Source organism: Notolepis coatsorum, assembly GCF_963971535.1.
Source record: "Notolepis coatsorum genome assembly, chromosome: 17".
Classification (NCBI taxonomy): Eukaryota; Metazoa; Chordata; class Actinopteri; order Aulopiformes; family Paralepididae; genus Notolepis; species Notolepis coatsorum.
The window spans coordinates 82,622,783-82,648,592 of NC_140181.1; the positions used below are offsets into that span (position 1 = coordinate 82,622,783).

Here is a 25,810-nt window from a genome sequence, read left to right on the forward strand (position 1 = left end):
ACACGTTAGGGCTGACCCCGATTAGTCGAATAGTCGACTAATCGTTCGAAAGGAGCCGTAGTCGACTGCCAACTTCTTAGTCGCATGAAAAGAAAATAAGTATAGGCTAATATATATATATATATACATATATATATATATTTTTTTTTCATTCTTTCATCATTCTTTCCAAAAGCAAAGAGGCCTAGAAGTGTGGCTAACGCTAATGGCACGCATACCAGTGAGGCTAACTGCCTAAGAAAACACTGAAGGCACTGAAAGAGGATTTCACCCATCTAATGAACACACAGACTAGACAAATATCAAGATGTATCCATCAGTGGACCAATTGCATGCTTTCGCAGAGGACAAGAAGCCTTCAGTCGACTCCTTCAGACATTAAGCACCCCCACAGCCCAAATGGAATGATAAAAAAAAGGAATTAAGAAAATTCTAATTATTTTAGTTTATTTATTTATTTTTTGCATTCAGGGGGGTAGTCGACTACCAATCGACTATCGTAAAAGTTCTGCCAATCAAAGGTTTAGGTTTAGGTTTATGTTTACTTTATTTGATCAAGGGGGACAGCGTACATTAATAAAACATTTTACAAATGTAAATGCACCCAAAAGGCAGTCCCCCAAAGTCGACTATACAAATCCTTCGGGGACAGCCCTAGTACACGTGCACCTGTGTGTGTGTGTGTGTGTGTGTGTGTGTGTGTGTGTGTGTGTGTGTGTGTGTGTGTGTGTCTGTGTGTGTGTGTGTGTGTGTGTGTGTCTGTGTGTGTGTCTGTGTGTTTTTACTGTACTGCACACATACTGTATGTTACGAGCGACATGCGTGTGGACATGCTGATGCATTATGTGTGACGTGCCCCGTATGCATAAACACTCCTGCGGGGCCACATGCCACTGACTTAGCGCTGGTTGCTCCGCTACATGGATGTAGTGTTGACGGCTTCTGTGTTGCGTTCCCACAGAGCTGCCCGGCCCTCCAGCCAGCGCCAAGGTGGCCGACGTCTGGGGCTTCAACGTCGCCCTGGAATGGACCGCTCCCACCGACAACGGCAACACAGAGATCACCGGATACACCATCCAGAAGGCCGACAAGAAGACAGGGGTGAGACACACACACACACACACACACACACACACACACACACACACAGACTCGTTGCGTTGACTCACAGATCATGGTTTGGGTCAATTCCCTTTTTAACCCTTTCACTACCACACTACTAAAGGGTTAACCCTTTCAATGCGACAAAACAGAAGGTTAACCCTTTCACTGCCACACAACAAAGGGTTAACCCTTTCACTACCACACTACAGAAGGTTAGCCCTTTCACTACCACACTGCAGACCGTCTGTAGTGTGGTAGTGAAAGGGCTAACCTTCTGTAGTGTGGTAGTGAAAGGGTTCAATTCAGTCCAATTGGACTTGACCCCAACCCTGCCAGAGATATACTAACTCCATCAGAGGTAAGAGGAGGAGCGGAGGAACGAGGAGAGCACTGTGGACATGTTACCTTCATCACCTCCTCCTCTTCATCAAGCAGGAGCATTGGCCGACTCACCCAAAACAACACCCTGGGAAGTGGGACCACTTACGACGAACTAGACCTGAAATTGAAATCAGAATAAAAAACAAAACGTCCGTGGACGGACTACTATGGGATCTCAACCATTAACACATTCCCTGCCACTGGTTATATCCATCAATATAGCCAGTCTGCCACCACTCTAAGCCTATGGAGATGTTCACCTTCTTTGCAGGGCTAACAATGTGGATCACATTGGATCTAGATGGAAATGCCCCCTTTATCAGTGGATCTACCGGATCAATAATCCCCTTCTATCCGGGAGCTTATTCTCAATGTATCAAAGTGGTGACGGCGTGTCGACGGGCAGCCTCCTCCTCCTCCCATGTTCTGACTGGCAGGGAGGTGGAAGGCTGACTCTTGCCAGGGAGCGTATTTAGATATAGATGCACACACACACACACACACACACACACACACACACACACACACACACACACACACACACACACACAAAGTGACAGTAAGGTAACGTGACGACTGATTTACCCCCCCGCTGTGAGGCATGCGGCCGAGGGCAGACAGGACGGGGTTAAAGATGAGACTCAGCTCTTTATGAGGACAATATATCACACATCTCTGAAGGTCTAAATCTGTGAGGATCCCAAAGCAGATGACTAGAGAGAGAGCGAGAGTGTGAGAGAGAGAGAGAGAGAGAGAGAGAGAGACGAGAGATGGGAAGGGTTGGGAGGAGAAGAGCGAGCGACACCCCCCAGTGACAGTGAAGATATATGGACATGCTCAGATGAACGGGGGGGGGGGGGATAGAGCAGGCGGCTAATGCATTAGGCACTTGATTTGATTTGATTTACTGATTAGGCTACCTTTATTCACACCACTGCCAACCGCCACCTCCAGCCGTCATCTTCTCATTTCATACATGGTTTATGGACTTCCTCTCGGTCTCTCACCTTTACTAGAACTTGAGGGTATAGACTTTTCACTGCATTATCATATATATATTTTTTTTAACATCCGCATGTCCACATGTTTTATCCGATTGGTGTTCTTTCCACTGGACTTCTGTCCTTTTTTGTTGTTGTTTTCTTCAGTCATTTGCCAGACCGTCAGACAATTGATTATTTATGTTTAGTAATTATTAGCATGCAACGACGTATGGTTTCTAAAGACATTTGGTCAGGAACCCAACTATGGCCTGTTGTGAAAAGAGCCCAAGCTTCAGCTTGTTTAGCTGAAAACAAAAGGTTCCGGAACCCCCTATAGGCTATTAGGCTTATATCAATATGTATTTCAAATGTGTCCATTTTACTCTGTACTTCCAGAGTACCCAGGTATTCAGAGTACCCCAGTATTCAGAGTACCCCGGTATTCAGAGTTCCCCAATACTGCCAGCTCCCTGTTGGGTCAATTGATTGAACGGTTCACTTTGACATAGTATTGTTATCTCATCCATCCATAGGATGCTATAGGACGGTTTCAACTTGACAAAAACTAAACATGAACCAGCGGTTCTAGAACGGACTCAACTGTCAATATTAGCGGACGCTGCGACGGGAAATCGACTGTGGTCCAAGCTGTTTTCACAACAGGCCGTAGTTGGGTTCCTGACCAAATTGCTTTGGAAACAATATATTTTAGTTTTTGCATGCTAATAATTGCTAAACATAAATAATCAACCGTCTGACGGCCTGGCAAATGAAAAACAACAACAACAAATCTAGTAATTTTCCACTGGAATCTGGTTCCTACTTGATTTTTTGTTGTTGTTGTTTTCAGTCATTTGCCAGGCCGTCGAACAATAAAAAAAAATTAACGCAGCACGTAAAAAGAAATGTTCCACTGAACCTTGAATGAATGAATGATTTCTTGTCTTCTTTTACAAAGCAATGTACAGTAGTAGAACATTTATAAAAAGAAATAAAATTACCGAAAAGGTGTGGGCTGAAGCCGAGGCTTATAATTACCTACCCTTTTTACATTACATTATTTAAAAAAGAAATTTAACAAAAAAACATAATTCAGTACATAATTGTGCAAAAACAAAAGGTTACAAAAGTTTTATATACAAAACGTATACACATTTATTTATTCGTTTTTTATATATATATATTTTTTTTTATATATATATATATATATATATATATATATATATATATATATATATATATATATATATATATATATATATATATATATATATATATATATATATATATATATATATACTGTATATCTTTTTTTGTATTGCTGTATTAACCTGTATTGCTGTTGGCTGTTCTGCAGGAGTGGTTCACAGTGCTGGAGCATTCCCACAGGCTAAACGCCACCATCTCAGACCTCATCATGGGCAACACCTACCAGTTCAGGGTGTTCTCCGAGAACAAGGTGGGCAGAAGCGAGGAGTCTACCATCACCGTGGAGGAGGCAGCCATCGTGAAGATAGGTAATGAGATGTGTGTGTGTGTGTGTGTATGAGGTCATTAGGGAGCAGCTGATCCTGAGGTTAGGATGAAGACACTGAGGTAACATAGCAAATCTGCCTAGTGTGTGTGTGTGTGTGTGTGTGTGTGTGTGTGTGTGTGTGTGTGTGTGTGTGTGTGTGTGTGTGTGTGTGTGTGTGTGTGTGTGTGTGTGTGTGTGTGTGTGTGTGTGTGTGTGTGTGTGTGTGTGTGTGTGTGTGTGTGTGTGTGTGTGTGTTAGGGTGACCAGGTCAAAATGGTTCAGTCGCAGGACAGCAGCACTACTTTTGCGGGACAATGCGGGACACGTAGGGGGGGGAAAAAAAAGTATTTAAATTTTTTTTATTGCTAATTAAAATTAAAGAAATGTATTTATTAAGGGCGGCTACGTGGCGTAGTGGGCAAGGCGCTCGCAACAAAATGCTGGAGACGCTGGGCTCGTCAGTTCGAGCCCAGCACTCCACATTTTGCTTTCAGTTTAGCTGGCCGTCCGTACTAATACACATTGGCCGTATTAGGGGGTGGGAAACTGATGGGTGGGGATCGGGCGTTGTGGACAGCGACTCCTACAGGTCGGTTGGTGCGCCTGCGCAGTAGAATCAGGAAGTGTCGGGGGCAGCGTGAGCCTCCCACGCGTTACTCCTCGCCACTGAGAGATCGAGCTGCGCAGGTGAAAAGATGCGACTGCTGTTACCTCAAGTACCGGAGGAGACTTGTGCTATGTATGACTTAGTCCACATTGCAGCCGGCTTGTGGGAGGCAAGAAACAGCGTCCGTGACAGGGGAGGGTTGAATTGGATGATACGAAATTGGGATGGGAGAAAATATAGAAAAATGGGAGAAAAAGTGGATAAAAAAAAATAAATGTATTTATTATTTAAATGCCTTTATATCATATTCGACGCAGACGGTAGGCTATATATAGCTCATTTTGTTATTAATCTTATTAAACTCACCTCTGGTTTTGGGGATATTAGCCTCCGGATTCTATTGCCCCCTTCCCTCTGGACAGTGTCCCGGCGATACTCCCCGTGTATTCTGTTATTATAACAAACCGACCCTCTGATTCAGTTCTCAATAATAGTCGGGCCAGACTTGCTGAAGAGGTGCTCCTCTGAACAACTCTACGTGACGTCCCCCTCTCCTCCAGTTTGGGGATCATCTGAAACGGATCTCAGCCACGTATACTTCTTGTCCCAGTCTCTGTTATATGAGCAAAGTCTCATTTTTTTGCCTCCATTTCCTTGTTTTTCTTAGCTAGCTAAACAACTTGTATCAGTAATATTGGCGGTCTTTCTTCGGACTACTCGAGTGACTGACGTCACACATACAGCTGCCCCGGCCTCGCTCGGACAGGTGACAGGCAGCGCAACTCGCAAGACTCGAGTGAGCTGCTCCGCGCTGCAGCCTCGGCTGGAGATGCATCCAGCTGCAGGACCACAGCACAGACACTCTCAGGGCCGCGACACTTTGCGGACCCACATTCTCCAGACCCTCGCTCCCATTGGCTGATTTGGGTCACGTGACCGTCCCACTCCAATTCAGCCATTGGGTGGGACGGTCACGTGACCCAAATCAGCCAATGGGAGCGAGGGTCTGTAGAGTGTGGGTCCGCAAAGTGTCGCGGCCCTGAGTGTGTCGGTGCTGTGGTCCTGCAGCTGGATACTATTGCTCGGCTGCGCAATGCATTGGTTTGTGACGTCGCCCGATTTTTTTATTTTAAATATAAGAGGGTATTGGAACGAGGCATTAAATTAACAACATTTAAAACATTTTTTAAATAATAATCTTTGAAAGATAAAAAATTAAAAATAATAATATTATTTTTTTTTATCTTTGAATTGCGGGACATTGTTTTGTTGTAGCGGGACGCGGGACAAACGTCCCAATATCGGGACTGTCCGTGGGCACCATAGTGTGTGTGTGTGTGTGTGTGTGTTTGAGTGCGTCACCGTGTATACATGTTGAGATGTATGTAAGATGCTTCTTTCAGAATGTGTTAATGTGCCTTATTGTGGTGTATCTTTGTGCTTATTAGATCTGTGTGTGTGTGTGTGTGTGTGTGTGTGTGTGTGTGTGTGTGTGTGTGTGTGTGTGTGTGTGTGTGTGTGTGTGTGTGTGTGTGTGTGTGTGTGTGTGTGTGTGTGTGTGTGTGTGTGTGTGTGTGTGTGTGTGTGTGTGTGTGTGTGCGTGCGTGCGTGCGTGCGTGCGTGTATCCGGATTGTGCTCAGTTCACTTTCAATTCAAAACCCATGAACTGGGGTTTAATATTTCAAATATTGGAAAAAACTGTCATGAGAAGGTTGTCTGTCACATCCAACCTATTAAAATAAACAACTAAGAATGAATGCTCTACCATTCGCTAATGAATTGCAGATTATATTTACATTTTGAATTGAAAGTGAGTAAAACACAGGTGTCTCTACAGTATATATGTTGTTCCCCTCCCCGGTGGGTGATTGAACGGTGTGTGTTGGCAGTTAGTTAACAGCTGTGCTTTTGTCTGTGTTTTTCCGGTCAGTCCCGGATGAGCTATTTCCTCTTATCTCAGGTATTGTCCACAAGCCCGTGGAGTACCTGGAGCGTGACTTCAACGAGGCTCCCAAGTTCACCACGGCCCTTAGCGACCGCGCCGCCACTGTGGGCTACACCACCAAGCTGCTGTGTGCCGTACGCGGCTTCCCCCAGGTAAAGCTGCTCCCTGCGCGCAGAAAACACACGCTATACCATCATCACACAAGATCACACACACCGGCGTCTGTTCCAACTGGTGGTCAGCTCACTATATACTTGCACACAATGTTAACACAAATATTCTGAACCACGGAGGGAAGTAAATGTAATTCAGTACTATTGTGTGTGCCGTGCCGGGCTGTCCTCCACTTGAGAAAGTCTACTAGTCGTGGACTATAATCGACTGTGCTTTATCATCTTTCAGTTAATAAATCATTCAGTATGGGGGGGGGGCATCAAGTTGTCTTTGTCAAACAAGGCCAAACTGACCAGATTCATTGACAAATCAACGTAGAGGGGTCAGTAGTAGGTATGTGAAGCTCAATGAGTAGGGTGCTGTTACTGCTAGGGTCTGGAGTCTGACTCCCACTTGAACCACCCATGCTAACACTGTATGCCCTCGAGGTACTGTATTTACATTTACATTTACATTTAGTCATTTAGCTGACGCTTTTATCCAAAGCGACTTACAAGTTCTGTACGACAAGCCATCAGGAAGGGCACAACTCTATCAGCTGAGCAACAATGTTCATCAAAGTGTTGAGTGCTACTGTGTAGGTTAGTTTATTAGGACAAGTGCATGACAGTACGGTTAGTTAGGGTTAGATCTTTTTTTTTTATAGTTTTTTTTTTTTTTTTTTTACTGTATGGTGCTCTGGATAGAATCTAATGCCATATCTTGTTATAAATCACTAGGATGGACCACAAACACAACAGGACACACCTCATGCACATGACTCAGTAATATCTTATAATAATAATAATAATAATAATAATAATAATAATAATAATAATAATAATAATAATAATAATAATAATAATAATAATAATAATAATAATAATAATAATAAACTTTATTTGTATAGCATATACAAGAATTGCAGCTCAAAGTGCTTCACAGCAGTAAAAAAATTAAATACATAGGCATAACATGAGCACAAAATTGCTCATTGCAAGACCAATGACATAACATTGGGCATAAAATGAGCATAAAATAGACAGCAGCTAAATAGACAAAATAAGGCATCACATCATTTTACACATTAGGATCTAACATCTTAATAGGCCTCTTTGTTCACGGTTTGATTATCACTGATACACATGACATTTTCTTTTACATATTCAGTGAAAACAATCCCCCTTGTGGAAATCCATATTCATCAACCGAGTATTTTAGATGTTTAGTGCTGGCAGAGCCATACAGTAGGTCTTTCTCATATACCTTTCCCCCAGTAGTCATTCTATACATTCCACTCCTGCCCCCTGCCACCTCTCAGTCTGCTTGTTAAATGCCTTGCATCGCTATTGTCTTCATACCCCACTGAGAGCTGATGACAGCTGCCTATTGGCTGGTATTCTGGAACGCGATTGGATGGTATTTAAATGGAGACCTGTATGTGTGTAGCTCGTATTGCCATCTCTGCGTTGTGTTAAAGTTCAACCCCTGTTAACACATTGACCGCCATACGACGGGTTTGCTGGTCATGCGAATTCTGCCAAACCACGGCGTACAACGTTATTGAGATCATATTTAATTTTTTCGCCATGGTATTCATAATTCCACCACCCAGCCTCTGCTGAGACAGTGGGACTCTGCACAACAGTGCAACGCTTCAATATCGCCGCCTGGTGGATGATCGGGCGAGTTACAACCGGAAATGGATCTGGTGATCTCGGTGCATCTGGGAAATCCGTCCGGCAGTCACATATTGTTGCGGGACTCTAGACACACATCCGTGTATATGTATCACTGCCATAACTCAATAATTGATATGATTTGGGCGTTTATTGCGCCATACAAACCGGAAATGGATCTAGTCGATCGACGTCAAATAAGTGGGATCTTTTTCCTCCAGTCTCATCGGCGAACGGTAAGAGGACAGTAACGTTATTTTCAAGGCGATTGTACATTTCTTTATTTACAAACCATCTGATCAATAAATCAACCCATACTACATAAAGCATTTACTGACGATCACGGAATTATAAACGTTTAGGATCATGTACAGTTGACATTTTTAATATAGCGTGTATCGGCAATAAACTGCAGTTGATAATCTATATATGCGTTTATGCCTATAACTCACGTTCTAGGAATTACTGCAGAAAACGATAAAAACATACTTATATTCTAGACGGTATTTTTGGAAGAATCTATGAATGAAAAAGTATAACGTTCCTACATCCTGAACGATAGATAATCGATGTTGAATGGGCCATAGTAATGTCAATTTAGCAATACAATTTAAAAAGTTATAGCCCTGCAAAGAAGGTGAACATCTCCATAGGCTTAGACTGGTGGCAGTGATCAAACATTGATGGATAGAAGCGTGGCAGTCAATGTATTAAGGTATTGCCCCGAGTGAGTCTCGAACCTCGGTCTCCTGCACCACGGGCAACATCACAGACCACTATACCAAGAGGTGAATTCAACTTTTGGTAACGTGTCTGCATGCCTTCTATGGGTGGATGAGTTTACTTGCAGTACCGCTACGTGCCACATTCACTTCACAACACTTGAAGTCCATCGTGACTGTGGATATACATGTATGTTGTAAGTGGCCAGATCGGAGTGCGGACAAACTTGTCATGACAAGCAGAACAACGTGGGGGAGATCTCTCCTGATAATGTTTAGACTCAAAGTGAGTATTCTGGCACTGGGAAGCCCACTACCTTACATATAGTGGGAACGTATTGACCCCAGTTGTCCTACGGGTCTGTGGAGAACTGGGCTTTTGTCAGCTTTTGTGTGCTGAATTACCCTTCTAATTGGGGTCATGGAATGAGATTTCTAGTATAATTCTGGTCGTTTTCCCTGCAACAGAGTTAGTGGTGAAAGCTTGCAACATAGTGCAACTGAGGACCTCTACTGGTTGAAACCGAAAATAGACCAGAATCAAACCTCTTTGTTCTCGCCGAAAACCCTTAAACCCTTTGTAAAGCATTTAAAATCTGTACAGCAAACAAAGTGTTGCCACTATAAAGATCAGTTGCTGAACACGGCTGGGTTCTCTGGAACGTCTATGTGGGCTTGGAGGGACGTCTGCGCTGGTTAAACATATCTTTACCGTCTGTTCTTGCTGACATCGACGGGCTTGAATGACCTACCGCAGTGGCGACACAGTTGACTGTCCTTGGCTCCTCACCCGGTGGGAGAAGAAATGAGTGGCTGGTATGGGCATCTACTCGGGTAGACATGACAGAATCTCAGGGTCCCGGTGGAGGTTGGGACAGCCCTCCGCCAAGCCCGATTGACCCCTAAGGTCCCCAAGCGGTCTGTGCAGGCTGATGGTGTGGGGGGGGGGGACGGAAGGGAAGGGTGTTAGAATGAGGCTGAGAGAATCGTGTTTCAGGAACAGCTGAGCAGGGGCAGAGAAATCTGTGTAGGGGGGAGGGTGTATCTTTTTGTGTGAGGGCAGGTGCTTGTTAGCTGAGTGCACAAATGTGTGAGTATGTGCAGGTTTTATATTGAAATTCTTTATTGGGAAAACCACATTGAGATACAGTATCTCGGGAGGGTCCCACATTTTGTGCAATGTAATACAGAATCAGAACACATAACACACAACAACAAATAAATAAAGGACACATACAAAAACACAACAGAACAAGTACACATTATAAGAGGATATGTCTCTCAATCTCCATCCTAATAGGCCTACTCAATTTTGATGTGTGTGCTTTTACAATACGTGTTGTAATGGTCACAGATGTGCCTGTTGTATTTCTGTTGTTGTTTGGTTGCAGTGCCGTGTTTGGTCACTGGGTGGCTCTATTGTTTGTGACTGATGTACAGGTTTGGTCTTATTTAACCTGAGCCAGTGATTTCACTTCCTGCTTCACCTCTGACGTCTGACAGCAGCGTCAACTTGTTGTTGTAATTATTTATCTAGTAACGATGTGGCTAGTGTTTGTGATCACCATTTTATTTATATAGTTGTGTACGTCCTCTTTTTATATTGTTGTTAATAAATGGATATGTACAGAATCCCAGAAGATACAACGTCTGGTGGGCTACTTGCTTAACTATCCTGGTGCTATTGTTTTCGTTTTGATAAGTTGACGTTACACAGCCAGACACCGTTACAGTGTGCAGTTTGATTTCAGAGAACGGCGAGTGTGTCGGATGATATGAATGCAGGGTGAAACCCCCGGTTCATCGCGGGCGTCCGAATAGATGCCTGTGTTCCCCTCAGGACCCAGGTGCTGACACCATCCCTGCGCCCTAAACCAGGATAGCATTTTTAGACTCATGTCTAAAATGAGTCCCGTTATCTTCTCTGTGTACTGGGGGGGGGGGGGGGGGGGGGGGTGCTTGGGTTCTGCAAGCCCAGCAGCCAAGCTGACAGCAGCTGTTTGAAAAGCTGCACAGTCATCTGTTTCATTAAAGGGACCTGAATCCTGTCATTTTCCCATGAGGTTCCCAGTGCTGGATGAGATAATTGGGCATAGAATGCATAGATATATAAAGACTGGATGGCGCAAAGCGGAGTCTCCTGCGTAGTTCACCGGTGGCCATCTTGCTACAGTTAACTACTGCTGTAAGCCGTGAGTGATCTGCACAAACAAAAATACTCTTAACTTGCTGAAATCTTGACGGATTTACAAACGGTTTGTTTTATTACAATGTGGCTTGGAATTTCTTTTATAAAATAAAAAGAAAATTCATATGAAAGTCCATTATATGTATACAGTATATTGATAACTACATCTCTGATGTTTTTAACAAACCAAACGGTTGAAAATTGAGCAAGCTATGGTTATTTCAATAGTACATGCACTATAGACATTCATGTTATGAGTGGGCGTGCTAGCCTGTAGCAAGATGGCCGCCATGTGGCAACATCGGTCTCCGTTGGCCAGTGGCGCGGGTGAGTCATCTAGTCTTTATATATATCTATGATCAAATGTAGCAACGTGTTCTGTGTCACCGTAGAGCCTCAGCTGGGTGACGTGACCTCTAGTTGACCTCAGACTATTTCCAACCGTAGTCCAACTGCAGTTTGAGGAAAGTAGTCTGCGGTTCATTAGGTTTTGCTCTTTTGCCGTGTGACGTCATAATGAGTGATGCGGCGGAGCTCAAGAGACACGAACACGTTGGGAAGTTGTATGTCTGATTAAGGCATGTCCTGCTGCACAATAGGATTCAGGTAAAAGAAAATTAGCTAAGTGCCCCTTTAACTGTGGGAAAAAGGATGATTCGGTGTGTGTGTGTGAGAGAGAGAGAGAGAGAAAGAGAGAGAGAGAGAGAGAGAGAGAGAGAGGCGTTCATACTGCGTCATCTCCGTGTCTGAGAGTGTAAGTGAGTGTTTGTTTGCACATGTATCCATGTTTCCACTAATGTTTCCACAGATGCTCTCATCTCAGTAATGTTGTTGGCACAGCCAGGGAGGCACCTAAGAGAGCAGTCTGATAAATGCTCCTCCAGTTTCTGATAAAGGGCTGTCACTGGGAATAAAGCGAGAGAAAGGGGAACGGTGTTGGGATAGAGCGATGGTTGAGAGAGAGAGAGAGAGAGAGAGAGAGAGAGAGAGAGAGAGAGAGAGAGAGAGAGAGAGAGAGAGAGAGAGAGAGAGAGGGAGGAAGGGGCGGGCGGGCAGATAAGCAGGGGAGAAAAGGTTGAGACAGAAAGATAAGACTCCCGACTGCTGTCCCGTGGTTAAGTGGAGATGTTGTGGTATCACAGTACAGACACTATTTCTGCCACCTGACCAGGTTGGAGCTCTGCTCTCAGTGTGACTGACCCAGTGGCCATCCGGGCCTTTATCAAAGTCTTACAGTAATTGGCATGCTACCCCTTCCACGTTCAGCATGTCCAGCCAAGAAGCCCCAGAGAGGCAGGCTGGTGTACACTCCTTCCAATGAATGCATATCCTTTTCCCCTCCTCCTAGATAGATAGATAGATAGATAGATAGATAGATAGATAGATAGATAGATAGATAGATAGATAGATAGATAGATAGATAGATAGATAGATAGATAGATAGATAGATAGATAGATAGATAGATAGATAGATAGATAGATAGATAGATAGATAGATAGATAGATAGATAGATAGATAGATACTATCTGTGCACACAGGTGTTAAAGAGCCTGAGGTTAAAGATCCCCTGTACCCCTCAGTCCGCTGCGGCTGCTCCTCTGTTCTGCCAGGGTGTGATGGAGGGGGTGGCTGTCATTCTTCATGATGTCCTGCATCTTACTCCTTTCCTTTCCTTCCTTTCCTTCCCTCCCAGCCTAAGGTGATGTGGTCGAAGAACAGTATACCGATCATTGACGATCCCAAGTACCGTCAGGTCTCCAACCACGGGGTGTGCTCCCTGGAGATCCGCAAGCCGAACGGCAACGACGGAGGCGTCTACTCATGCAAGGCCAAGAATGCCCAGGGAGAGGCCATGGTCTCCTGCAAGCTGCAGCTCAAACGTACGTACTTAGATAGATAGATACTTTATTAATCCCCTTGGGGAAATTCAGGGTATCTCACAGCTCACACAGCATACAGATGTTGACTGTTCACATTCAGTTTCCCGTTATGTCTGCATCATGAGTAAAAAATAAGCACATGATAAAATTCAATTAAATCATATCTATCAATATCAATAAGAGCGTGGTGAGATAAAAGCAGGTGTATAAAAACAAGTGTGTAAAAACATGTGTATAAAAACAGGTGTATAAAAACCGGTGTATAAAAACAGGTGTGGGGAACAGGTCAGAGGTCAAGGTGCCCCACACCATATTGCGCTGTTGTACAGTCTGATGGCAGTGGGGACAAAGGACCTCCTATGCCGCTCAGTCCTTGAGTGCAGGGAGATTAGTGCGACTGCTGCTCTGCCCCACCAGGGTGTGGTGGAGAGGGTGGTTGGTATTGTCCATAATGGCCAGCAGCTTGCTCTGCGTGCGGCTCTCCACCACGGTCCCCAGCTTATCCTGCCGCCAGGCATCCCTGGCCGTGGTATTACCACCCCAGCAGACAGCGGCATAGAGGAGCACACTTGCCACCACTGCCTGATAGAACATGTACAACATTTCCCCACACACAAGACCTGAGCCTCCTAAGGAAGAACAGCCGCCTCTGTCCTTTCTTGTAGAGCGCTTCCGCATTTGCAGCCAAGGCCAGCTTATCGTCCAGGTGCACACCTAAATATCTGCACCGTCACTATGTCGTTTCCTCGTATGCTGACCGGTTGCAGAGCATCCGCGGACCGGTCATGATGAGCCTGCGATGCATTGAAAGTGGCACGAAAAAGAAGGGCACGGCTGGGTAGCGTAGAGGTCTTAAGCACTCGCCTACCATCGCAGAGACTATGGGTTCGAATCCAGCTGTCAGCGGTACCCCCGGCTTGGTCAGTGTTCGCGGGTGGAAAACCGGTGGGGTATGAGTCCTGGTCATTGCAAACAGAGACTCCTACTGGTTGGTCGAGGCACCTGTTAAGCAGGGATGGGATCTGGGGAAGATAGCATGAACGGGAGAAAAATTGATCGAAAGGCAAAGAAAAAAGATTATAGAAAGTGACACGAAGGACTACGTCGGAGCTGTATAGGCTTTTTGACAATGACTTGTGACTGTTCTGTTCAGAGTATTGATACAACAGATACCAAGTTTCCCTGATGAATTGAAAATGGGTCTGCATCCCCTTAACAATTGTGTGTATTGAGCTGTACTGTATTGTACCCATTCTGCAATCTGTTAATAAAGTTTTCAATCAATCAATCAATCAAACCAAAATCACCTGTTTACATTTTTTAATGAACTGCGGGGAAACCATCCTAATGTCACACGTCCTTCTCTTTCCCCCCGACAGAGGTCATTAGTCCAGATTGTCCAGGAGAAGATGAGAAGTCCCAATAAAGGTAAGGAACTAGGATAGACAGGACAGACAGACAGACAGACAGACAGACAGACAGACAGACAGACAGACAGACAGACAGACAGACAGACAGACAGACAGACAGACAGACAGACAGACAGACAGACAGACAGACAGACAGACAGACAGACAGACAGACAGACAGACAGACAGACTGGTCATAGAGTGAGTGTGTTGAGGACGGGTTGTGTTTGCTAATCCAGCGGTGTCCTCACTATGCTGCTTGCGGGAGCATACTTTATCTGGCCGTATGTCTTTCTCCATCTCCTCTAATCCATGTCCCCTCCTTGTCCTCTCCTCTGAATGTGGTTCTCTGCCAGGCCCGTCCTAGGGGAGACTTTAGTGCGGGTGTTGGCCAACCACAAATGCTCCCTCCGGCAGCATGACATCGCATTAGAACCATTAGAAGCCCCCCTGCTGCCGCCTTTTCCTCCTCCAATCATAACGCCAACCCCCCCTCGGAGTCTCTCTTTGGTCCCTCCTCCACCCAATCATAACGCCACCCCCCCTCGGAGTCTCTCTTTGGTCCCTCCTCCACCCAATCATAACGCCACCCCCCCTCGGAGTCTCTCTTTGGTCCCTCCTCCACCCAATCATAACGCCACCCCCCCTCGGAGTCACTCTTTAGTCCCTCCTCCACCCCCATAGTTTCACCACTCCTGCCCATTCCCCTACTTTGGGATGCAGTAATGTGGCGAAGATTAATGTTAGTCAAATTGCAATAACAAATAGCAAGTGGATGTTTATCCAGCTTTGATAGTAAAATGTTTGCGTGGCAAAACTGTTTGTGTACAGTCATGCCGGGTGTTTGGTTATTGAAGCTCTCAGTTAAGCCTTTTAAAAGCCCCGGTGGTTTAGTCTTTCAAGGAGCCCCATAAGGGAATTATATAGGGGTGTGCTCCATTGCAATCTGGCTATTCTCAGCCTTCCGGAGGGGGCGGGGGGGGGGGGGGGGGGGGCTTATAAAACTAATAAAAAAACATATGGAGTGGTTGCTGAAGAGAGGTAGGGCAGTAAAGAAAAGAGGAAGAGGTTGGAAGGACAAAGAGATGAAGGGAGAGAGGGGACCAGAACAGGGAGAGGAGGTGGAGAGGAGGACTTTCAGAGCCAGACATGATGGGACGGCAGTGAAAAGTGAACGTTAGAGAAGTAATGGTTTTCTCTTACGGTAAAGGGGATATACCACATGGTCTTTTTTATGGCCCTTTAAACTCTGTATCACTTTACACATGCTCCTGTACATTGAGATCCGGTCAGCCCGGGAGCCAATCACATCATCTCACATCATTTCGGTCACCTGACTCCAGCCCTCCCCACAGAATGTAAACTTTAGAGTTCCTCAGCTCCGGTCAAAGTCACGGCGATCAAATGTGTTGAAACGTAACGTGCAAATAGTTCATGGTTCAGTCTTTAGTGGACCAGCTGTCTTTCTTTCTGCTTCCTCTCCTCTCTCCTTAATGAATCCTCCTCCTGCCTCCTCGCCCGACCAGAGCTGGTGTCGGGTTAGAGGAGCGTGACCACCAGGTGGACGTGCTGTTTCAACTGAAGTCTCTCTGTTTTTCTGCACCGCCGTGTCCATGGGGGAGGGGGGGCGGCAAGCAGTGGCCCCATAAGACACAGCCATACATGGGTGGGCTCCTCAAGGGGAGTGTGTGTGTGGGGGGGGGCAGTGCGGTGCTCCATAGCTTCTAAAAATGACCCTATACGATCTACCACGCAGCCACACTCTTCACATTTCCATGAGTCAGCAGGAGGAACAGAGGATAGTATAGGCCGGTCTGACGGCACCCTAGGGGGGGCGACAGTGGGGGGTAGAGCAGTCGTCTGGTAATCCGAGGTTAATATGGAAAATGGTGCATTTATATAGTGGCTTTTATCCAAAGCGCTTTACAATTTGTTCCTCACATTTGACCCATTCACTCACACATTCACACACCGACGGCGGAGGCGACCAATGCAAGGTGCCGACCTGCTCATCGGGAGCAGTTAGGAGGTTAAGTGTCTTGCTCAAGGACGCTTTGCCACGCTGCCCGGGAGGAGCGGGAATCGAACTGGGAACCTCTGGATTACCAGACGACTCCTCTACCACCGAGAGTGTCGAAGTGTCCTCCCCCGTCGGTGTGTGAATGTGTGAGTGAATGGGTAAAAATGTGAGCAACAGATTGTGAAGCTCTTTGGATAAAAGTGCTATATAAATGCACCGTTTACCGTTTACCTGCAGTTCTATACGTGACGGCTCACGCACACACATCCTTAGAATATTCCTTAACCCTTTCACTGCCACACTACAGAAGGTTAACCCTTTCACTACCACACTACAGACGGTTAACCGTCTGTAGTGTGGTAGTGAAAGGTTAACCGTCTGTAGTGTGGTAGTGAAAGGGTTATAGTAATTAACACCTCAAGACCCCATTTAATTCCTTCTTCGTTTTAATTATTTCCCCTCAGTGCCTTAACAGGACCAGCTGGAGTAAAGGTCTTATGTTTGAAGGTGAGTAGTGTATGTGTGTGTGTGTGTGTGTGTGTGTGTGTGTGTGTGTGTGTGTGTGTGTGTGTGTGTGTGTGTGTGCGTGTGCGTGTTAGAGATGCACCGTTGTGGTGGAGACCGTTACGATATCCGTATTTTTCACGTTTGAGCAACACGCTACGTAAATGGACAATTCGACAAATGAATTGTGGCTGTAAACATACAGTCACGCTTTTGCTTGATCTGAAGCCTAAATCAGCCAATAGCGTTTGTCTGCCGATATATATGGGTGCATCCCTACAGAGTGTGTGTGTGTGTGTGTTTCTGAGTGTATTTCAGTGTGTTTGCATCTGTGCAGACGTGTGCCCATTGATTGAGTGCTATACCTGTCTAACCCTTCGTGTGTGTGTGTGTGTGTGTGTGTGTGTGTGTGTGTGTGTGTGTGTGTGTGTGTGTGTGTGTGTGTGTGTGTCCTCAGAGTGTTTGCGGAGGTGAGGGACAGAGGAGGCTGTCTTTGCAGCATCATGTACATAATGAAGGAGGGAACCGAGGGTCACATGCAACGCAACCAACTCCACATCTAGCCCCCCCCCCCCCCCCCCCCACTCCTTTCAGCCTGCGAGGGAAGACCCTCGCCCACCCCCAACCCCACCCACGTTGACCCGTTCTGTTCCATCACAGACGAAGAGATTATTTAAAATAGAAACCTGCTGTATTTTGTATACATAGCTTATGTAGGCTATAATAACATTGTATCTAGGGGTTGTATCGACAGTTGTGTCTTTCCTGCCTATACTGTTTTATTTTTTCGATCCCGTATGTGTACGACTCAATAAAACAATGAACCCATTGACATGTATTAGTGAAGACTGTATGGATGTGTAATAAAAGTGTATTTTTGGACTCTCTTCCGTTCCAGAGGTTTGCCTCTTGTTTCTCGTCTCTTCCATATCTATGATCAGCATACTGAATACTGTTGTGGAAAGTTATTTTACCAAGTCCAGTGAGCTTTCAGAAATTGAGATCAAGTCAATGGATAGGAAAACAAAGATAGTTTATTCTGTGCACAGAGTCTCAGTTCGATACAGAGAGCGGAAGACAATCTGTGAAGTGAGCCATGAGGCCCAGGATACTTTCAGCCTTATAGTAAAATAAATCAAGGTTTTGCACACAGGAAGAAGAGTCAGGCAGTTCTCATAACAGCATGGGATGAACACTCATAAACTACATCTGGCCCCAGCAGAACAGATATTGTTATGAGAGAGTTGGTCGTTAGAGTTGTTCCAGACAAAACTTGCTCTCTACACAAGTTCTCTACAAGTTATGCCAGTAAGCTGGTTTATCGTAAATGAAGTAAAGGAATATTACACTAGGAATGTAAGAGGGTGAACATGTGATTTTTCCATAATAATACTGAACTTCCCCAAGGGGATCAATAAAGGAATATCTTATCTCATACTGTACTGTATAATAAAACAGTTTTATTCTAGATAGAAATTCTGGTCTAAAGGCTGTGATACTTGACAACAATGAGGCAATGCGTGGTAGATTCTTGATTTTGCCAGGCAACTATAATCATTATTATTATGAAGTATTATATTATGTTGTGTTAATCTCAAAATGAAAAATTATATCTGCGTTAATTTTGTTCTAATCCCCACTCCTACTGAAAGAAATATATCTCTATCTCAAACATTGTCTAGCATCTCGTTTCAAGTTCAGGTTTTGTTTTATTTGTCATATATAAGCTACATGTACATTATAGTGAAATGCTTGGTTCTATATGAGCCTCCTGAGATTGTGTTTCATACAGTAAAAAGTAATGAATAAAGACCAAACACTATACAAAATATACAATATACAAAACAAAAATGCTAAAATGAAGTAGAAGAGGTAGTGCAAATCTTTTAGGAATAAATAGGAGGTGTAATGTTTAAAGTGAGTGTGTGCATGTGGATGTTGTGTGCAATGAGTGTATAATGGATGAGTTAGTGTTACTAAGTCCACATTGAGCATCCTGATTGGCCATGAGACTCCGATAGAGCTTGCCTGACCACAGCAGTGCAAAGAGGCAGTTATTTGGGTGGCCAGAGTCTTTGACTATTCTCTTAGCCTTGGCTCTGCAATGCAAATCTCATGCCTAGAAAGCAGTAATATCTTTGTAAACCATACAGTGTTTATGTCACTGTTGGTGCCAGGTGAAGTTGATATGCCACCTAATATCAGACCTCTCCGTCTGCAAGTGGTGATGTGCCCCCCTTAGATCTGGCCCGGGCTTGTTTGCTTTTTTTAAGTAACGCCAGACGAAGGAAGGTCGTCTGCGAGTTTACTTGGAGTTCAGACTTCGTCTTGGACCCGACATGATAGGATGAGGTCTGTACACTTTTAAGCTTGTTTAAGTTCAAGTTTTGTTTTATTTGTCACGTATAAAGTACATGTACATTACAGTGTAATGCTTGGTTCTGTATGAGCCCCCTGAGAATGTGCTTCATACAGTAAAAAAAGTTAAAAGAATAAAGTCCAAACACTACAAAATATACAATATACAACCTAATGTACAGAATGATACAAAATGCAAACTTTTTCAAATGCAAAAATTAGGTATGGTTGTAGTGCAAATCTTTTGTAATAAATAGATCAAATATGGTGTAGTGTTAAAAGTGTTTAAACTAAAGTGAATGTTAAAGCTGAGTTAGGGCTGGGCGATATAACGATAATTAGCGCGATATATTTTAATAATCGATATCGATTTTTTATTTTTTTATTTGTTTTACCTGCAACAGGGCAGTTTTAAAACCAAAGACAGTGGACAGACTTGTCTTTCTTGCCTGCAACTTAAAGTAATGGCTTTGCTTGTCCAAATGACAATACTGACCAAATTGAGATTTATTTTTCTCTTGTCCATTTATTTTGTTTGCTTTCTAATTTAAAATACAGTTTGAAACCGTCTGTACACAGTAGGCTATGTGTGCTAGCAGAGCTAGACTCCAGTCACGAGTCACGTTGCACATGTGCGGTGGTTTGTCCACCAAAAAAGCGCCAAAAGATAGAAAAGAAACTAGCAGAGCCAGAACTGTTCAACTCCCCTGGAGCCACAGCCAGCAGAGAAGCCGGTTTACTTTGGAGTGTGAGGGGATGTAACACTAAAGATGGCGGCAACGACATATTTTTTTTTTATACTTATATCGATAATATCGAATATCGAGTGGTATGATATTGATATCGTTATCGCGATATAATTTTTGGCCATATCTCCCAGCCCTAAGCTGAGTGTTTGTTTAAAGTGAGTGTGTGCATGTGGATGTGTGTGCAGTGAATGTATTGTAGATGGATGGATTAGTGTTGCATAGAACCATTGAGTGAGTCATTAAGAGGTGTAAAAAAATTCTTTTTAAAAGTAAGAGGTCTCATTAATAGATGTAGCATGAATATATGACATTATGTCAGCATAATGGCTTCACAATCACCACAAGCGTTAATTAGCATGAATTACTCTTATATAACGAATGGGGAAAAGCAAGTCCCAAACATCAAACTGTTAACCCATCTGAATGCTGTAACTGTTGTTAGACCTTTGGTACTATGTCTATTGAATGCCAGAAGCGTTAGAGATGGCGCTCACTCTCGTGTGCTGTACTTGACCACACCAGACCACCACTAGAGGAGGTGTCAGGGTGTCATACTTAACGGCTTTTGAATTGTTTGGACGCCCGTACTTGAGATGTATTCGTGACCATAGAGCCTGGCAGAGTGCTGTTCCCTTGAGTCATCCTCCGGGGTGCAGCAAAACGGTTTACGGGTGCTAACCCGTGCCAGCCCTGTGGGGTCTATTCCCTCCTGTCAGCTGTCTTTCCAGGCCTTCACATGTACTTTCCCTAGTTGTCAGCTGCTCTATTCACACCAGTCACTAGCTAGGCTAGATCTCAATTTATAATAAAACAAGATACTTGTGCCATAATGATAAGGATAAGTGCTCAATGAAGAAACAGACTCCCAAGAAAGTCTAACATGCCTATAAATACTTGTACTATGGAATTACACAGTATAAATGTATTATGTGGCCCATAATGGCCCCCAACCAACATTACCAACTTCAACAGACCCGCCCCTTTGATGTGAGCTTCAGGTATTGACAATGCCGATGCTACATACCCTACCACATGGCCCCTAATGGCCACCACAACTCAACGTGTAGATAGATAGGCAGTGAGAGCCAGCACATCACCAGGGTTATCAAGTGGGCACTCCCTTTACTGGTGTTTCGTCAAGTTAGGCCCACGACACCTCAGGAAGGCTCAACGGATTGGTCCAGCGTCCCAGAACCACCCTCCATGGTAGCGCTCGAACCTCCTTGTGTTATCAATGTCAAAAATAGAACAATTGCTGATAACAATAATAATAATAATAATAATAATAGATTGGATTTGTAATGCACTTTTTGTTCGCTGGGATCCCAAAGTGCTAACATGGTTAAAACAGTCAAAAAAAAATAGAATAAAATAGTTATTAGTAAAACAAATGAAATAAAATACAGAATAAAAATAGAACATAGTTAATTAAAAACATAGTATAAACAGACAATTTAAAAACAAAGCGCAATAAAATTTAAATAAAAAGCTAACAGTCAAAGGCCTTTTTAAACAGATAGGTTTTCAGGCCTGCTTTAAAAGAGTCCAGGCTCTGTGGTGCCCTCAGCTGGATGGGGAGGCTGTTCCACAGGCGTGGTGCAGCCGTGCAGAAGGCTCGGTCACCCATGGTGCAGAGCCGGGTATTGGGGACCTGAAGGAGCAGGCTACCTGCGGATCTGAGGGTGCGGGTGAAGGATTGTGGAGTGATGAGTTCCTGAAGGTAGAGGGGTGCTATCACACATGAAACAGCAACAACAGAGAATAAAAAGAATACTCTTACTCTTTGTTTACTTTGGCTCCCAGCTGACATTATTTCTCCTCAACCAAATCCACTGACATAGTCCACTGACATGCTTCTTCAAAACCCCTATATACCGCTATTTTTCCTTTCATAAGCCATAATGCTATAGATCAGGCCTCAAGTTAGTGCTAATGAGTTTTCCTCCAAAATCTGCATCATTAGCTCTATTTAGGTGGCCTGACTCATGTCTGCCTAAAAACCTACCTCTTCTACATTTCGGCAGCACGGTGGTGTAGTGGTTAACACTGTCGCCTCACAGCAAGAAGGTCCTGGGTTTGATTCCCGCCTGGGGACCGGGTTGCCAGGTACCCAGGTGGCGTATCTCCCGGGCCTTTCTGTGTGGAGTGTGCATGTTCTCCCCGACGTGCTCGCAGGGGTTTCCCCTCCAGAAAAAGAGATAAACCCAATGGGAAAACATGCAGAACAGATCGCTAATGCTGTCTAAGAGCTGCCTCTGCTTCCTGTACTGCCTGTCTTGGGTTCCATTTCTTCCCTCTATAGTTGGATTTGGGACCAAGTTACTAACAACTGTATCTTTGCTCCCTTCACACATTTAAACTCCACACTAGTTACTGGTAGCTGGAGAATACCTTGCCCATACAATGCCACACTCGGGACACAGATTAACTCCTAGTAATTTCCTAATATACTAATTAATTAACCTTAATTAAATCTCTCAAGCCTTTCCACCTTTGATATTGACACTTATATACTCAACTTGCCTGACTTCTCTATACTCCCTACAACATATTTACTAAGTTGCTCTATCTGTTCACTGTCATTCAACTCTTCATTATTCAGCGACAGTGGCTCAGGAGGTAGAGCGGTCGCCTTGTAATCGGTAGGAGCGGGAATCGAACCGGGAACAGAGTGGGGGCAGCGTGTCGAAGTGCCCTTGAGCAAGACACTTAAGACTTAACCCCTAATTGCTCCCAATGAGCAGGTTGGCACCTTGCATGGTTGCCTCCGCCGTCGGTGTGTGAATGTGTGAGTGAATGGCCAGGAGGGAGAGGAGTATTAAGTAACGTATTAAGTAACAGCCTATTAATACAATTCTCAATCATTATAATTAAAATTAGTAATTGTCTTATTAATGTCTTAGTTGAACCTTTGCACTGAAGAACCATACACACTGTTTTGAAATGTTTGACAGCCTATGTATTTGCAGTGTTACAATCAATCCAAATCACTTGAGTGTGAATGTGATATATCACCAGAAAGTAATCAGCTTCTACTGTCTTTAATTATGAAGGAACACAACACTCTAACATACCATCTTTAGATAATAAAGTACTCAACCTCTACCGTTTTTAACTATAAATGAACACAACACTCTAACATACCATCTTTAGATAATTAAGTTTGAAAACTGTTCCTCTGAAAACGTCAGAGTTGGTCTCTTATGGTCCTTCGTCTGAGGTACTAATTTATTTAATTCACAGCATTCCATCGCAGACATCTTGGTCGTAAGGAACAGGTGATTGTAATAAACTAGCAGGTGATTATAATTGCATGACAACCATGGCCAATTGACCATATTCACACAATGACCATTTTGCTCAGGGTGGGAACAGGGTAGAAACGAGCATGACATAAGATCAAAGTGGCCACAGAGTGAATATGGTCAATGAACTGTCATTGCGTCAAACTGTATAAAAAAACACATCATGAGAACACTTTTAATATACCAACTCCCTCCTTAGTCAGACAATCACTTGAGACACCTGCCTGAGCTTGAAGCCTATGTGCTTACCTTTGTCATAATCTCCCTCATTTTGCTTAAATTTGTCCCCTCACTTTGCATGACGCAGAGACTGACCTGTGTTGTATCATGTGTTCCCACTAGAGGGCAGCATTTACTCTCGAAATACAGGGGAAGCTTGTGAGCGTCCACACAGAAGACGTGGGTGATTGATTGATTGATTGATTGAAACTTTTATTAACAGATTAATGGATACAATACAGTACGGCTCAATACACACAATTGTTAAGGGGATGCAGACCAGAGAAAGACTTTTGTCTTGTTTACATCAGGGTCCCCCATTTTCAATTCATAATGACATTTATGCACTACACTGAGTAGTACTCATTTGTATATTATGTACCCAGTTTAACGAATGAATGAATGAAGTTTATTTTTCGGTCTTGTTTACAGAACAACACCCATTCTGCAATCTGTTAATAAAATGTTCAATCAATCAATCAATCAATCAATCAATCTGACTATCTGTATGTCATGTATGTCATATATGTCTATATGAATTGAAAATGGGGGACCCTGATGGAAACAAGACAAACGTCTTTCTCAGGTCTGCATCCCCTTAACAATTGTATGTATTGAGCCGTACTGTATTGTACCCATTCTGCAATCTGTTAAATAAAGTTTTCATTCATTCATTCATTCATTCAATCAATCAATCAATCAATCAATCAATCAATCAATCAATCAATCACAAATGTTTTATGTAGTTCTCTCTCTACGTAACCTCGTTCCCAACTTTATCTCTACGGCTTTGCTCTCTGCTCGCGTGTCATCACTTCCTGGACCAGACGGAAGTTTGCGCACTAAACACGTCACATGGCTTTTGTTTATGTCAAACCACGAGTAGGGTCGAGCTGCAGACTCGGAGCCTCGAGGTCCAGATTGGTACTTCCGACCGCCACAGGACTAATGCGGAAGTATCTCGAAGTACGTCTGACGTATCTCGAATTACGTCTGACGTTTCTCTTCATAAAATAATATAAAATCAGCAGCATGGGGAGGGCCGGGGGGCGTGTAACTGTTCCGCAACAGTAAGTGACTTCCGGGGTAGGCCTGATTGGCCCCGACAGGCACGTGACGCGCAACTTTCTCTGCCGCGCGGCAGAGCTTGCGGAATGATGTAACCGTCCAAATCCGCTATGACTTTCATTCAGCGCTTTAGCTCACCTTGCAGAGCAGCGGTCCTGCGATCTTGCGGTCTGTTGTTGACGAGTTCGAATCCCATTGAATTTTTTTTTTTTAACGTGATTTTTTTTTTAACGTGTATTCTTTCGCCGGTTAAGGTTAGGCATGGTTAAGGTTAAGGTTAGGCATTGTTTCGGAGTTGGTTAAGGTTAGAACGGTTAAGTTTAGGCGCTGTTAAGGAGCTGGTTAAGGTTAGAGTTTGTGTTAGAGAATGGCAATATTCTTTCTATGGTTAAGGTTAGGCATGGTTAAGGTTAAGGTTAGGCATTGTTTCGGAGTTGGTTAAGGTTAGAACGGTTAAGTTTAGGCGCTGTTAAGGAGCTGGTTAAGGTTAGAGTTTGTGTTAGAGAATGGCAATAGACAGCCTATTTCCGCGCGACAGCTCTCAGCAGCCTCGTTGCGCGTCCTGAGTTTGCCGCGTCACGTGCCTGTCGGGGCCAATCAGGCCTACCCGGAAGTCACTTACTGTTGCGGAACCGGTACACGCGGCCGGGGGGAGGGGAGGTACAGGTAGTAGAAGACATAGAGGTACAGGTCACATAATTATAGTACAGTGGAGAAGTAAAAATGGAATAAAAAGGCAGTGTAAACAATATACAATATTATTAACTCTAATAATAACACGCCTCGCGGGCTCATTATAATACGAGAGCCGTGGGTCTGCATTGTATAGAGCGGATCCCCCGGCCGTATTCAAGCGCTGGAGCGCTTTGCGATCGATTCAAACTGTATTAATATAGTAGTAATAATAGTAGTTGGCTAGTTGCGCGCTTCTGGCCACCTCCCGCAGTGCGCGCATACACACATACTGTCTGTAGCTATACAGTACGTGCAAAATTAATTGTCAAGAGCCTCATCTCAT

At 44.1% G+C, this 25,810-nt stretch overlaps 1 protein-coding gene across 1 annotated transcript in view; it reads left to right on the forward strand.

Moving 5' to 3' along the window:
• Positions 1-17,677, forward strand: part of mybpha (myosin binding protein Ha) — a gene marked incomplete at its 5' end in the record, with an annotated part of 40,581 nt that extends 22,904 nt beyond the window's left edge. Inside the window, 7 exons of the mRNA XM_084333524.1 lie at positions 962-1,101; positions 3,826-3,985; positions 6,523-6,689; positions 12,974-13,160; positions 14,540-14,588; positions 17,054-17,096; positions 17,551-17,677. Coding sequence (XP_084189650.1) covers positions 962-1,101; positions 3,826-3,985; positions 6,523-6,689; positions 12,974-13,160; positions 14,540-14,586 — 701 coding nt within the window. The 3' untranslated portion in view covers positions 14,587-14,588; positions 17,054-17,096; positions 17,551-17,677. The remainder of the gene's footprint in view (positions 1-961; positions 1,102-3,825; positions 3,986-6,522; positions 6,690-12,973; positions 13,161-14,539; positions 14,589-17,053; positions 17,097-17,550) is intronic.
• Between the last annotated feature and the right edge of the window lie 8,133 nt (positions 17,678-25,810).